This window comes from Lithobates pipiens, unplaced genomic scaffold (genome assembly GCF_037356315.1).
Source record: "Lithobates pipiens isolate NorthernLeopardFrog02 unplaced genomic scaffold, aLitPip1_a1.2 Scaffold_3, whole genome shotgun sequence".
Classification (NCBI taxonomy): domain Eukaryota; kingdom Metazoa; phylum Chordata; class Amphibia; order Anura; family Ranidae; genus Lithobates; species Lithobates pipiens.
The window spans coordinates 22,375,136-22,388,211 of record NW_027507790.1 but is presented as its reverse complement, the minus strand read 5'-3'; the positions used below and the strand labels follow the sequence as shown (position 1 = coordinate 22,388,211).

Sequence of the window (13,076 nt, the reverse complement as noted above, 5' to 3'; positions counted from 1 at the left end):
ATAGACCGATTAAAAAAAAAAAAAAAAAGTTTTTCTTAGTTTCTGTTATGAAATGTTGTTTTCTCCTTCACTGACAGGCCCTGATAAGGTGGCACTAATGGGCACTGATGAGTAGGTACTGATATCTAGAACTGATGGACACTAATAGGCGGCACTGAAATGCAGCACTGATGGACACCATAGGCGGCACCAATGGGCACTGATAGGTGGCACTGATGGGCACTGGTAGGTGGCACTGATGGGCACTGACAGGCAGCACTAATGGGCACTGAGAGGCAGCACTGATAAGTGGCTCTGATTGGAAGCACTGATGATGAGGTACCAGGGCTCAAGTCCTGTGGGAACGCATGGGAACGGAGTTCCTGTACTTTTTCCACAACAGGAACTCAGTTCCCATTAGCAGCCGTGTCCTGCAAGACTTTGAAGAATGTGAGCTGTGTGGCAGGTGCTACACCAGCAGCCGCCGACACAGCTCACAATAGTAAGTGCCGCACACCTGACCATTCAGGCATTGCCAGTAGGGGGCCCCATGACAGCTTCCACTTCGTTCTACCTGTCAATCACAGCTAGCTGATGGGTAGATCAGCTATTCTGCTCACAGGACGTGCAGGGAGAGAGGTGAGCTGAGGGAGGAACATCAGTTTGGGGTGGTAAGCTGAGCACAATACCTGGCAAAGTTTAATGCCAGGAGGGAAGTTTATGTGGAAATATGTGAAGGGTTGGAGTAGCAGCGAGTGTGTGTTGGAGCCCTGCAGAGTTTGCAGCCCCCCAAGCTAACATACATCTCCTAAGCAGGAACACATCACTATCTCCCCAAGCATTCTGTCCAGATAATGTGCAGTTAATTTATGACCTTTGCATTTAACCCTGTGTTAGTAACAGTACTAACAGTTAAGCTTCATACACACAATACGAAAATTGGATAAAAAATATCACTTTTGAAGCGTTTGTGCATATAATCTTTTGGTGGGGGAGTGGATCTTGGGTAGGAGTTCCCACACTTTTTTCCCTAGGACTTGACCCCTGTGAGATACTGACAGGTGTTACTGATGGGTACTGATTGGCACTGTGGTGGGCACTGATGCACTTTGATGGGTACTGACAGGTGTTCCTGATGGGGCACTGACTGGCACCTGATGGGCACTGATTGACATTGTTGGTGGCACATCTGATGGGGCTGTGCTGATAATCAATGTGCGGATTATCAGCACAGACCCCCCTCTGACAGGAGGAGCCGCCGATTGGCTCTCCCTGTCATCGTGAACCATGGAAAGCCATTTAGCGGCACATCCTGGTTCATGCCCAATCACAGCTGATCACATGGTAAGGAGCCTCCATCAGAGGCTCCTTACCATGATCAGAGATGTGGTGTGTCAGAGTGACACACAGCACCAGTGATCGACGTACTGTGGGCGCGCACCGACATGTTATCCTGCTGGACGTCATATGACGCCCAGTCAGGATAACTGAACTACTGCCCGGCCATCATTCTGCTATAGGCCGTGCAGGAAGTGGTTAAAAAGTGGACCCTAAACAGTATCTTCTGGCTGGACTGAACTCAGTCACTACACTTGACAACCCCCCCAACACATACATAACACAAAAGAGAGACGAATCCCTTCCTCAGACATTAATCGCTGGTTTTACCTCACCCCCTGTTCCAGGGACACAGCTGTAACATTTTGGGTCTTCCATCACTTCCTGTTAGCAATGGTCCCCAGGACAAATAGAGAGGATGAATTTAACCAATAGAGACAAACTACTTCAGGAAGTAAAAAAACAGTATAGGGCATTGGATCCTATAAAGCAGTAGATATTCTCAGTCATGTCTTTAGAAATGTTAAGAGAATGGTTATCCTTAGGCAGTTCTTCAAGGAGTGGTGACCGAAGGTCGTCTCTCTACTCAACTAGGAACTGGGTGTTCAAGTAGGAAAGCACAATAAGCAGAGTGTATATAATCCAGATTTAATTTTATTCAGACTCTTGTAACATAAAAAATCAACATGTTTCAGGGGCTCAAATGTTTCTCCTTCATCAAGTCTTCGTAATGTTGAAAAAAATGTTTAATGGTCTGATAAATTTGTGGGAATCATTTCAATTGCTTTTTATTCTGGATGTACAGTGCCTTGAAAAAGTATTCATACCCCCTGAAATTTTCCACATTTTGTCATGTTACAACCAAAAAAGTAAATGTATTTTATTGGGATTTTATGTGACAGATCAACACAAAGTGGCACATAATTGTGAAATGGAAGAAAAATGATAAATGGTTTTCAACATTTTTTACAAATAAATATATGAAAAGTATGGTGTGCATTTGTATTCTGCCCCCATGAGTCAATACTTTGTAGAACCACCTTTCACTGCAATTACAGCTGCAAGTCTTTTTCGGTATATGTCTACCAGCTTTGCACATCTTGAGAGTGACATTTTTGTCCATTCTACTTGACAAAATAGCTCAAGCTCTGGCAGATTGGATGGAAAACGTCTGTGAACAGCAATTTTCAAGTCTTGCCACAGATTCTCAATTGGATTTAGGTCTGGACTTGGACTGGGCCATTCTAACAAATGAATATGCTTTGATGTAAACCATTTCATTGTAGCTCTGCATGTATTATGTCTTTTGTAGACTCTAACAGATTTTCTTCTAAGATTGCCCTGTATTTGGCTCCATCCAGCTTCCCATCAACCCTGACCAGCTTTTCTGTCCCTGCTGAAGAAATACATCCCCACAACATTATGCTGCCACCCCCATGTTTCACGATGGGGATGTTGTGTTTAGGGTGATGTGCAGTGTTTTCCGCCACATTTAGCGCATTGGTTTTAGGCCAAAAAGTTCAATTTTGGTCTCATCTGACCAGAGCACCTTTTTCCACATGTTTGCTGTGTCCTCCACATGGCTTTTCGCAAACTGCAAATGGGACTTCTTATTGCTTTCTTTCAACAATGGCTTTCTTCTTGCCACTCTTCCATAAAGGCCAGATTTGTGGAGTGCACGACTAATAGTTGTCCTGTGGACAGATTCTCCCATCTGAGCAGTGAATCGCTGTAGCTCCTCCAGAGTTATCTGATTAATGGTCTCCTTGCCTGGCCTGTCCATTTAGGTGGGTGGCCATGTCTTGGTAGGTTTTCAGTTGTGCCATACTCTTTCCATTTTTGGATGATGGATTGAACAGTGATCCATTATATATTCAAAGCTTGGGATTTTTTTGTAACCTAACCCTGCTTTAAACTTCTCCACAACTTTATCCCTGACCTGTCTGATGTGTCCCTTGGCCTTTATATTGCTGTTTGTTCACTAAGGTTCTCTAACACAGAACAACTGCATTTTTTACTAAGATTAAATTACACACAGGTGGACTCTATTTACTAATTATGTGACTTTTGAAAGCAAATGGTTCCACTAGATTTTAGTTAGGGGTATCAGAGTAAAGGGGGCTGAATACAAATGCATGCCACACTTTTCAGATATTTATTTGTAAAAAATTTTGAAAACCATTTATCATTTTCATTACACTTCACAATTATGTTCTACTTTGTGTTGGTCTATGACATAAAATCCCACATTCATTTTCTTGGTTGTAACATGACAGAATGTGGAAAATTTTAAGGGTTATGAATACTTTTTCAAAGCATTGTATAAAGGCTCAAATTGCATTTTTTATTTACTCAATATTAGTAATATGTATTGCTTTGTTAAAGACAAAAATTAAAAATATAGAATATTGCAGCTTACTAGTCCAATGAAGTGGTACTGCATAAGTATTATTTTTTCAGGCTTTTTTCCTCTTTATTTTCATCTGGGGATCCTGCCAGTAATACACTTCTTGTTGTAGGGTGATATTGTATTATTTGTCACCCTAGACCAGAAGGTATTTTAGGACTACAGATCACATATCCTCTTCTCCATAACATAGGGAGAGGTATTTTGTAGTCCACAGAAAAGGTAGGGGGCAATGTTAGATGATAACAGTGCAGTATATGACGAATGTACAGGAAGCTATCAGCTCTGGCAGGCTCAGCAGATGTTTATTTGTACTTATCAAGCAGATGCAACAATAGATGTAACATACCAATGTTCATTGGTATGTGTAATAAACTTAAAGTGAGCAAATAAGAGAAGTTCATTTTAAGAATTTACATTCACAGTAAGGTTCCTTGTATCAGCTAGCATATATATAAAAAAATTACTCGGGGGGGGGGGGGGGGGTGGTGCTTTGTACATTTTGTCAGTAGAGCGTATCCATCATTTAGCTTAATGGGGACAAAATGTCAGATACTCCATATTTGAAACACACGTTTCAACCATACAAATACACATTCTTCTTTTTTATTAAAAGACATTTTAAATATTCCAGGTATAAGTCCAATGCATTTTGTTATCTTTCAAAACAAACATAAACTATTAAAATATTTGCCATAGTATTGGAATGGCTAAGATAGGAGACATTGAAAAGAGAAAATTAAATTCTAACAAAATAAACACAATTCCATCCAGTAAAAGTTAGTAGTCCTTCCCGGTCTCATTCATGGGCTGTCATTTTATCCATGCGGAGTTTAATAATCAAAGAACTGTCTTTTTCTTTGCAAACATCCATATCCATGTCCTGCATCAGATCAATAAAAATACACCATAAAAAGACATTAAAAGGTCTTCTTCCCACAAAAACACAGCTCAGTAGAGAAGGATCAGGTTGACAGCATCACAATCACCATAACTGGAATAGTTTGGGGATAATACACAGCATTTATAAAGGACTTGAGTGGAGCTAACAAAACCATGACTGTAATGTGACAGGCTTTGAAAATCTGAGTGTCATGGAAGTCTGAAATGGAATACTTAAAAAAAAAAAAAAAAAAAAAACTTATGCAGGTACAAAGACTACCTTTCACAAAAAAACAAAACAAAATGGTACAATATCAACATGATAAATATGATAGCAGAATTTTGTTAGACTGTGAAATAGATTTCAAGACTGTTGTATCGGTATTTTTCATATAAATTGTTTGTACAATGTTAGGAATCAACAAAAGGCTAGTTAGATATCTAAGTTCGAGTCGTACAGTAAAAGTACCTTAAAATGTAAAACTGTGACTTATCTGCATTTTCTTAGACTCACGTTGCCTTTAGATGAAATCAGACAGTTTCCTTCAGCATAATTCATTCAACTCTGGTCATACTTAATTAAATTTGCGATACAAGTTTTGGTGGATTATTGAAAATCTGGAGCTAAAGTAGCTGTCATCACAAGGTTATTTATTTCATGCAGCCCCATTGGAAATACATTATGGGCATTACATTAAGGGACACATTAGCATTGCCTGGCTTTATAATATCTAGGGGGATTTTGGAACACCAGGACCTTTAGAGGGGTTGCTTCCAAAGTCAGGGATATTGATAAGGAGCAATAGGCAAATCCAAAATAGGTATAGTCATTCACGGTTCTTGCAGCAAAGATAAATCTAAGCAGCGGAATTTTCAACAGTTCGATGGAGCTCAGTTCATCATTCTCAAAACCAATGAGTGATAGGCATTCAGGTGGAACATGCTTAAGAGACATTGTAAAAAGAACTGCATTTTTCCTCTGAAACTCTCAAAATAATCCACCATAACGAGATTCTGTCACCGTTTTCCTCCTTTGTGTTCAATCTACCTGCACTTGACAGGCAAAGAGTATACATAAGCCAAGGAGGAGATTGATGGGGGAACATTACTAAGGTAGACCTTGATAGTGGTGCTGTTGAAGTAAGAATATATTTGCATGCAAGGTTACCTAGTTATGCACTTCTTTTCACTTTGTTACATGTGGAAAGGCCATGCAGGCCCTGACAGGCTTTGTGGTGTAAACAAGATTTTAGCATGATGAAAGGTGTGCAATTCTATGATGATTAATAATATAGAAATCGATAGTAAGGTGAAGGACATGCTCTTCACAATTTTGGGAATTTTTATTGACACAAATTTAAAAAAAGTTAATAAACTCTAAACCCTCTCATTTTAGTGAAAACACAATGTTATTCTTTTTAGGTCAACAAATATTTGCAATTGAATCACCGGTAACAGAATCACAAAGCTAAAAACGAATAACTATTCAAGTCAATGGGGACAGCTATAAAAAAAAAGCAAACATTCAGTTCTTGGCAACATTTCTAAATGCAACATATTGTCCTTACATTTAGTAAGTTCTAAAGTGCAGGGATCTTACCTGTAACATTATATGGGTAATAGCTACCAATTTCAAGTTAAAAAGGTCTGCTGCTGGTACAATGTATTTGTTTCCTATCCAGAACCCTTTATATTTTAACCTAATTGCTGATAATTCCTACTGAACTATTTAATTTTCCTTTTTACTCTGTTTCCTTCACATTTGTAAATGTATAAAAAAATAAAAACTAACGACTGAAACTGTGTGATGGTCATGTACTCAAATGATCCTGATTGTAATGAAACAGTGAGTGAACACTTAACTTCAGTAAGTCTATCATGCCATGTCTGGACCTTTCAACTGGCAATAGAAAACCCATTTTGGCACCAAAATATTAATCACAAGAACTTTTTAAATTACAGCCCTCTAAGCAATTGGCAGCACTGCATCAGTTCAGTAGTTATGAGCGTTCTTTTTCTTCTGTTAATAGCACCTGATAATTATTGATCCAAAATGGCAAAAGTGTATTTAGTTATTTTTCTGACAGCTTTAGATTAAAACATAACTACCCCCCCCCCCCCCCCAAATGAATTATATTGCATTTTATCAGTCCTTAGATGGATGGTTGCATTTTTTTCCATAGCCATAAAATAACACACTTCCCAACCCTGGGCTGTTGGACTCCCCTAGTGTATCTATAGAAGGAGACATGGTTTCCACCCAGAATGGACTTTAAGCATGTCTGTCTTTGTTTTATGGTAGAATGAAGGGACAAGCAATTTACAAAAGAAAGGGGAGATTGTTTTTTCTATCTTTTAAGCTCACAGTAAGTGACAAGGACATTTCTGTACTTGCTGAAGATGTTGTTAGCCTGAAAACGAATGCCTTCACCTCATCTGAGAACTGGTAAGCTTAAATATATTACATTTTTGATTTGGGTTCAGATATGCTTTATTGTCATTATAATTGTCCTCAGAAACTTGATCCTAAAGGGGCACTGCCCTTCTTGACCATTAGGCAAAAAGTGAATGCTTTTCTGATAGCCTCCCCAACACATTATGCTCACCAATTCTTACTCCTTTACCACCTCTCCACACCAAGAGAGCCACCATTCTGTTGTTCTAATAGAGGCATATGGGTATAGGGATCATGTGACCATCCCCACGTGCTAGTGCTCAGCCAGGCTCAAGCTCTGTCATATGTGGGGTGGGAAATGGGTGCCAGTGGTGCGAACCACCCAGATAAGCTACAATACTGCTGGATTGCTGCAGCTGCAGGGAGCGCAGAACATTGAGTATACATTATTTTTTGGTTGGTGGACTATTTAGAGACACCCACTTTTGCTTGTAAGGTCGAAGTAACAATGTCCCTTGAAGCTTTATTAACAGACATATGTTATATGATTTTATTTTAAATAAATATTTAGTAAGATTTCCACCTTTCTCACTATAAAGCATGAATTAATTCGCCCACTTTTACTGTGCAATAAAATAAAGTGCATTCAATGACAGCAAATACAGGCAACAACTCTTCACTCTCATCTTCCAGCAATATTTGCTATGTATCTTCTGTTTAATTTGATAGTGCATTAGGACATGTCTAGTGCATCAAGCAACAGTGTCTACTAACCCTTAGTGACCAATCAGAATCCAACTTCCATTTCTGACTAGTTCCAGTGCCTGACTGAACATCATTGCTGTTTGTTACTTAATCAGTCTAACTGTCTCTGAGACTTATTATTAACTGTTTTTCATATAGATTATAATAAATTAGTTTATTAATACTTGCCTACTCTCAAATTGGAAACCATCCGCAGGAAACAACATTATTGACTACTGAAAATTCTCTTTCTAAATTAACCTAAATTAATCCAAGGAGTGTTTCACTATCTTTGTTTGTAAAGTACCCTGCAACATAACAGATTGTTTCTCTTAAACCACATCTAGTTAAATGCAAATGTTATAAATACAGAGATGGAAATCTTCAAGAAAGAGTTAAAAGGAAATACAACTAAAAGGCTAAAAGGTTCATTCAATTCCACATAGTCTCTGGATTAAGCACTGAAAAGTTCTATCATGTTCCAGAACTGACATCTTGAATAAAGGTGTCTTGGTGCTTGCCTTCATATGGAAATCTCTAGGTCTATATTGAAACTTCATATTCTCGTGTCTCCTGAAAAAAACAAAAAACAGAAAAGACCATTAATGGCATTGTAAATGTCTACCAATGTACAGTGTATCTAGTTTAAAGCTTACCTCTGGACTCGTGGCTCCCTCCCTAGGCAGGGTGCCTTTGGCCAAGCATGGCTCAGGGGGACAAAGTCCATGCCCCATACTATATAAAGCTGCTTACATAGCAGCCATGTATAGTGTGTGGATGGAGATAGATTGCGTTAGATTAGGCAGGCAGGTTAGTTAGTTACTGGCAGTGTATTTGATATATATATATATATATATATATATATATATATATATACAGTTTAATTAATAAATATATATATATATATATATATATATATATACTCTGCTGCATTTAGTGTAGACTAGATATTCAGTTTAGACTCTATATTCAGCCAGTGAAGTGGGAACCCCCGCGCCAAAATGTAAAAAAAAAAAAAAAAAAGGCATGTGGGCCCCCCAAAATCCATACCAGGCTCTTCAGGTCTGGTATGGATTTTTCTACCACTTATGGACCGCCTGCCATCATTATACGTCGGCAGTTTGAACAGGAGTATAGTTTTTATCCTCTTCTCTATTAAAGAATTAAAGCGCCCCATCCCACCAAGCTCTCGCTTAGAAGTGAACGCATACTTAAGTGGCGCCCGCATATGAAAACGGTGTTCAATCCCCACATGAGAGGTCTCCCTGTGATCACAATAATTCTAGCCCTAGACATCTTCTGAAACTGACATGTTAGGTATCAATTTACTCGGTTTAACATTATCTTTCACAGTATAAAAAAATTGGGCTTACTTTACTGTTGTCTTATTTTTTGTCAAAAAAAAAAAAGTTTTTTTCCCCAAAAAGTAGGCTTGTAAGACCGCTGTGCAAATACGGTGTGACAGAAAGTATTACAATGACCGCCACTTTATTCTCTAGGGTGTCTGAAAAAAATGTATAATGTTTGGGGGTTCTAAGTAATTTTCTAGCAAAAAAACTTGATTTTAACTTGTAAACACAGAGTCTGAAAAATAGGCCCAGTCCTTAAGTGGTTAAGGGGAACCCCGTGCCAAAAAGCATCTGGTATGGATTTTAAGGGGAACCCCACGCCAATTAAAAAATGGTGTGGGGGTCCCCCCAAAATACATGCCAGACCCTTATCCAAGCAAGCAGCCATGACAGGCCAGGAAAGGGGGGGGGAGAGCGAGTGTTCCCCTCCTGAACCATACCAGGCTGCTTGCCCTCAACATGGGGAGGGTGCTTTGGGGTCCCCCCAAAGCACCTTGTCCCCATGTTAATGGAGACAAGGGCCTCATCCCCACAACCCTTGCCCGCCCCTTCCGACATCATGTGACATCATGTGTTGTCAGAAGGGGTGTGGTCGCCTGTTTATGTCACTGGGTGGTGCCACTCTTGCCTATATAACAGCTGTCAAGCTGTCATGCCTCCCATCGAGGCAAAGCTTTTTTTTTAAATAAATAATGGAATTGTCAAAAACTGTCTCCTGTCATTTTTTTTGGTGAATGGGTAGGGGTACTATGTACCCCAAACCCATTCACATAGGGGGGGCGGAATCTGAGGCCCCCTTTGTTAAAGGGGGCTTCCAGATTCCAATAAGCCCCCGCCTGCAGACCCCCACAAACGCTGGAATTGGGTTGTAGGGATGAGGCATACAAGGTATCTTTGGGGGGACCCCAAAGCACCCTCCCCATGTAGAGGGCAAGCGGCATGGTATGGTTCAGGAGGGGGCGCCCCCCTTTCCTGACCTGCCATGGCTGCTTGCTTGGATAAGGGTCTGGTATGGAATTTGGGGGACCCCACACCATTTTTTTTAAATATTGCCCTATAGTTCCCCTTAAAAACCATACCAGACCCGAAGGGCCTGGTATGGATTTTGGGGGGACCCCACGCTATTTATGTTGGTGTGGAGTTCCCCTTAATGGGGCTGAAGGGCCTGGTATGAACTGGGGGGAACCCCACACTGATTTTTTCATTGATTTTTATTTATATTGCCGGGATCCAGCAATACATTACAGCCGCAAGCATTTTTGAATTACATTTTTTCCTTTAGAAATGTAATTTTGCTGCTGCACAGTAAAACACATTAGAAAGATGCGCCACTTTACAGTCAGACTAAGGCCCCCCCCCCCCCCGGCAGGATATGTAAATGAATATTGTTTTGTCTTTATTGTCTTTATTGTTTTACTTTAAGCATTATTAAAATCACAGCTCCTGAAAAAACGGCCATTTCAAAAACGTTTTTCTGCATTGATACGTGTCCCCTGGGGCAGTACCTGGCCCCCAAACACTTCTTTATGGCAATAAATTGCATATAAGCCTTCAAAATTAACACTTTTGATTTTTCACTTTCATAGTCTTTATTGGTGTTCGCATGTTTACACACATTTTTCATCTGTTTGCATGTTCTGGTGTGAACTGAACCAGGGGCTGTTCGGCTCATCCCTAGTTTTAATATGTCTTTAGGTTTCAAAGGCAAACAACAGACTCCAAAGTGTAGTTTGCCCGAGCAACCAATTCCCATGATTATGAATGAAAATGAAATCAATTTGCTTCCATCAGTGCTCTTTATTTTTAAAACTGTTTGTCTTTCAAAACAAACAAGATTTGCTTTAAACATTTTAATCTATCCTTATTCATATTTTAAAATGGTGTATATGCTGATTGTTATTAGCACTGCATGAACCTGCTCTGTCTGCAGCCCTATCTGTAATTCAACAAATGTGTGTGCTGATGTTGCATCGTAATATGACAACATTGTAATGATTTATTGTGATTTACTTTGACAGTGCTGACACACAGCAGTAAATAGGCAAGATTAGCAGTACAATGTATTTTGTGACATGTTATTTATGGTGCTCCAAGACTTGTAAATCAGTCTACAATTCTGCAATTCTGCAAGTGTTTATGACAAGAAGCCATCATATTACGATGTAATTCTCTTGGACAATGCTGACTCAACCTACATGGGAAAACGCATCTAAAGTCTTTGTTTTTTTTTGGTGTTGTATCATGCCTTTCACTTGCATTTCCAGTTTCTTCATCACAAATCTTAACATTTACTGTGGTTAATTAGGTCCATGTTTGGTACAGACAGGGGCAGTCTTCCATAAAGCAAGATGAGAACCTTGCTTCAGTCTCCCTGCTCGCTATTTGCCTGTCCCGAAATCAACACTCTCTGAGGAGTCTTTGTCCTTTACTGCTCTGGTGCTACAAATGTAAGTGTTGTAACTGTTGTAACTGTACAATAATAATGAAAAAAGCACACAAATGTAAATTATTGCTCTACAACTTCTTATACACCCCCCCTCCCAAATACTTACCTGAGCTTGATCTTGATCAAGCACTATGCCTGAGAGCAGTGGCACTGCTCTCTCTCCCTCCTTACTGGACTCAGTGAGAGCAGCAGGAACCACTGACTCCAGCTGCTGTCAATCAAATCCAGTGACAAGGGGAGCACACATATGGGCTCAATTACGAGGCGCACTGTGTGCATCTATTGACACAGTGCTCCTGTAGATGAAGTGGCTATGATCTTAGAAAATAGGTTGTGGCAACAGACAGTGTGATGCCTCCAATATGGAAGGCACTCTCCAGTCTGCTGATTTTGCAGTTGTAAGACCTTTTATAGTTTGTAAAGTAATAGTTGATTAACTTTATGTACATCTACAAGGCTGTAGGAAGGCAGTAAAGCATTTCCCTGCCTAGGTGGCACCCCTGCACAATATATATATATATATACATATATATATATATATATACACAGTATCTCACGAAAGTGAGTACACCTCTCCAATTTTTATAAATATTTTATTATATCTTTTCATGTGACAACACTGAAAAAATGACACTTTGCTACGATGTAAAGTAGTGAGTGGAGGTGTGTTTGGGGTAGTTATTATGTTCGAATACTGCCCTGCAGCCCAGTCTCTGAAGGGAAGGGATCATGCTCTGCTTCAGTATGTCACAGTATATGTTGACATTCATGGTTCCCTCAATGAACTGTAGCTCCCCGGTGCCGGCAGCACTCATGCAGCCCCAGACCATGACATTCCCACCACCATTCTTGACTGTAGGCAAGACACACTTGTCTTTGTACTCCTTACCTGGTTGTTGCCACACAGGCTTAACACCATCTGAACCATATAAGTTTATCTTGGTCTCATCAGACCACAGGACATGGTTCCAGTAATCCATGTCCTTAGTGTGCTTGCCTTCACCAAACTGTTTGCAGGCTTTCTTGTGCATGACCTTTAGAAGAGGCTTCCTTCTGGGATAACAACCATGCAGACCAATTTGATGCAGTGTGTGGCATATGATTTGAGCGCTGACAGGCTCACCCCCCTCTTCACTTCAACCTCTGCAGCAAGCTGAGGGTAAAGGTGACTGGCCAAGCATGTCTCCAGACCTAAACCCTATTGAGCATCTGTGGGGCATCCTCAAATGGAAGGTGGAGGAGCACAAGGTCTCTAACATCCACCAGCTCCATGATGTCATCAAGAGGACTCCAGTGGCAACCTGTGAAGCTCTAGTGAACTCCATGCCCAAGAGGGTTAAGGCAGTACTAGAAAATAATGGTGACCACACAATGACACTTTGGGCCCAATTTGGACATTTTCACTTAGGGGTGTACTCACTTTTGTTGCCAGAGGTTCAGACATTGATGGCTGTGTGTTAAGTTATTTTGAGGGGACAGCAAATTTACACTGTTATACCAGCTGTACACTCAGTACTTTACACTGTAGCAAAGTGT

General features: G+C 40.1%; 1 protein-coding gene across 2 annotated transcripts in view; it reads right to left on the bottom strand.

Moving 5' to 3' along the window:
* Positions 1-1,953: 1,953 nt before the first annotated feature.
* The window catches only part of SEZ6L (seizure related 6 homolog like), a 614,672-nt gene continuing 603,549 nt past the window's right edge, over positions 1,954-13,076 (bottom strand). For both annotated transcript variants that reach the window (XM_077461365.1, XM_077461364.1), the window contains one exon: positions 1,954-8,318. In XM_077461365.1, coding sequence (XP_077317491.1) covers positions 8,289-8,318 — 30 coding nt within the window. In that variant the 3' untranslated portion in view covers positions 1,954-8,288. The remainder of the gene's footprint in view (positions 8,319-13,076) is intronic.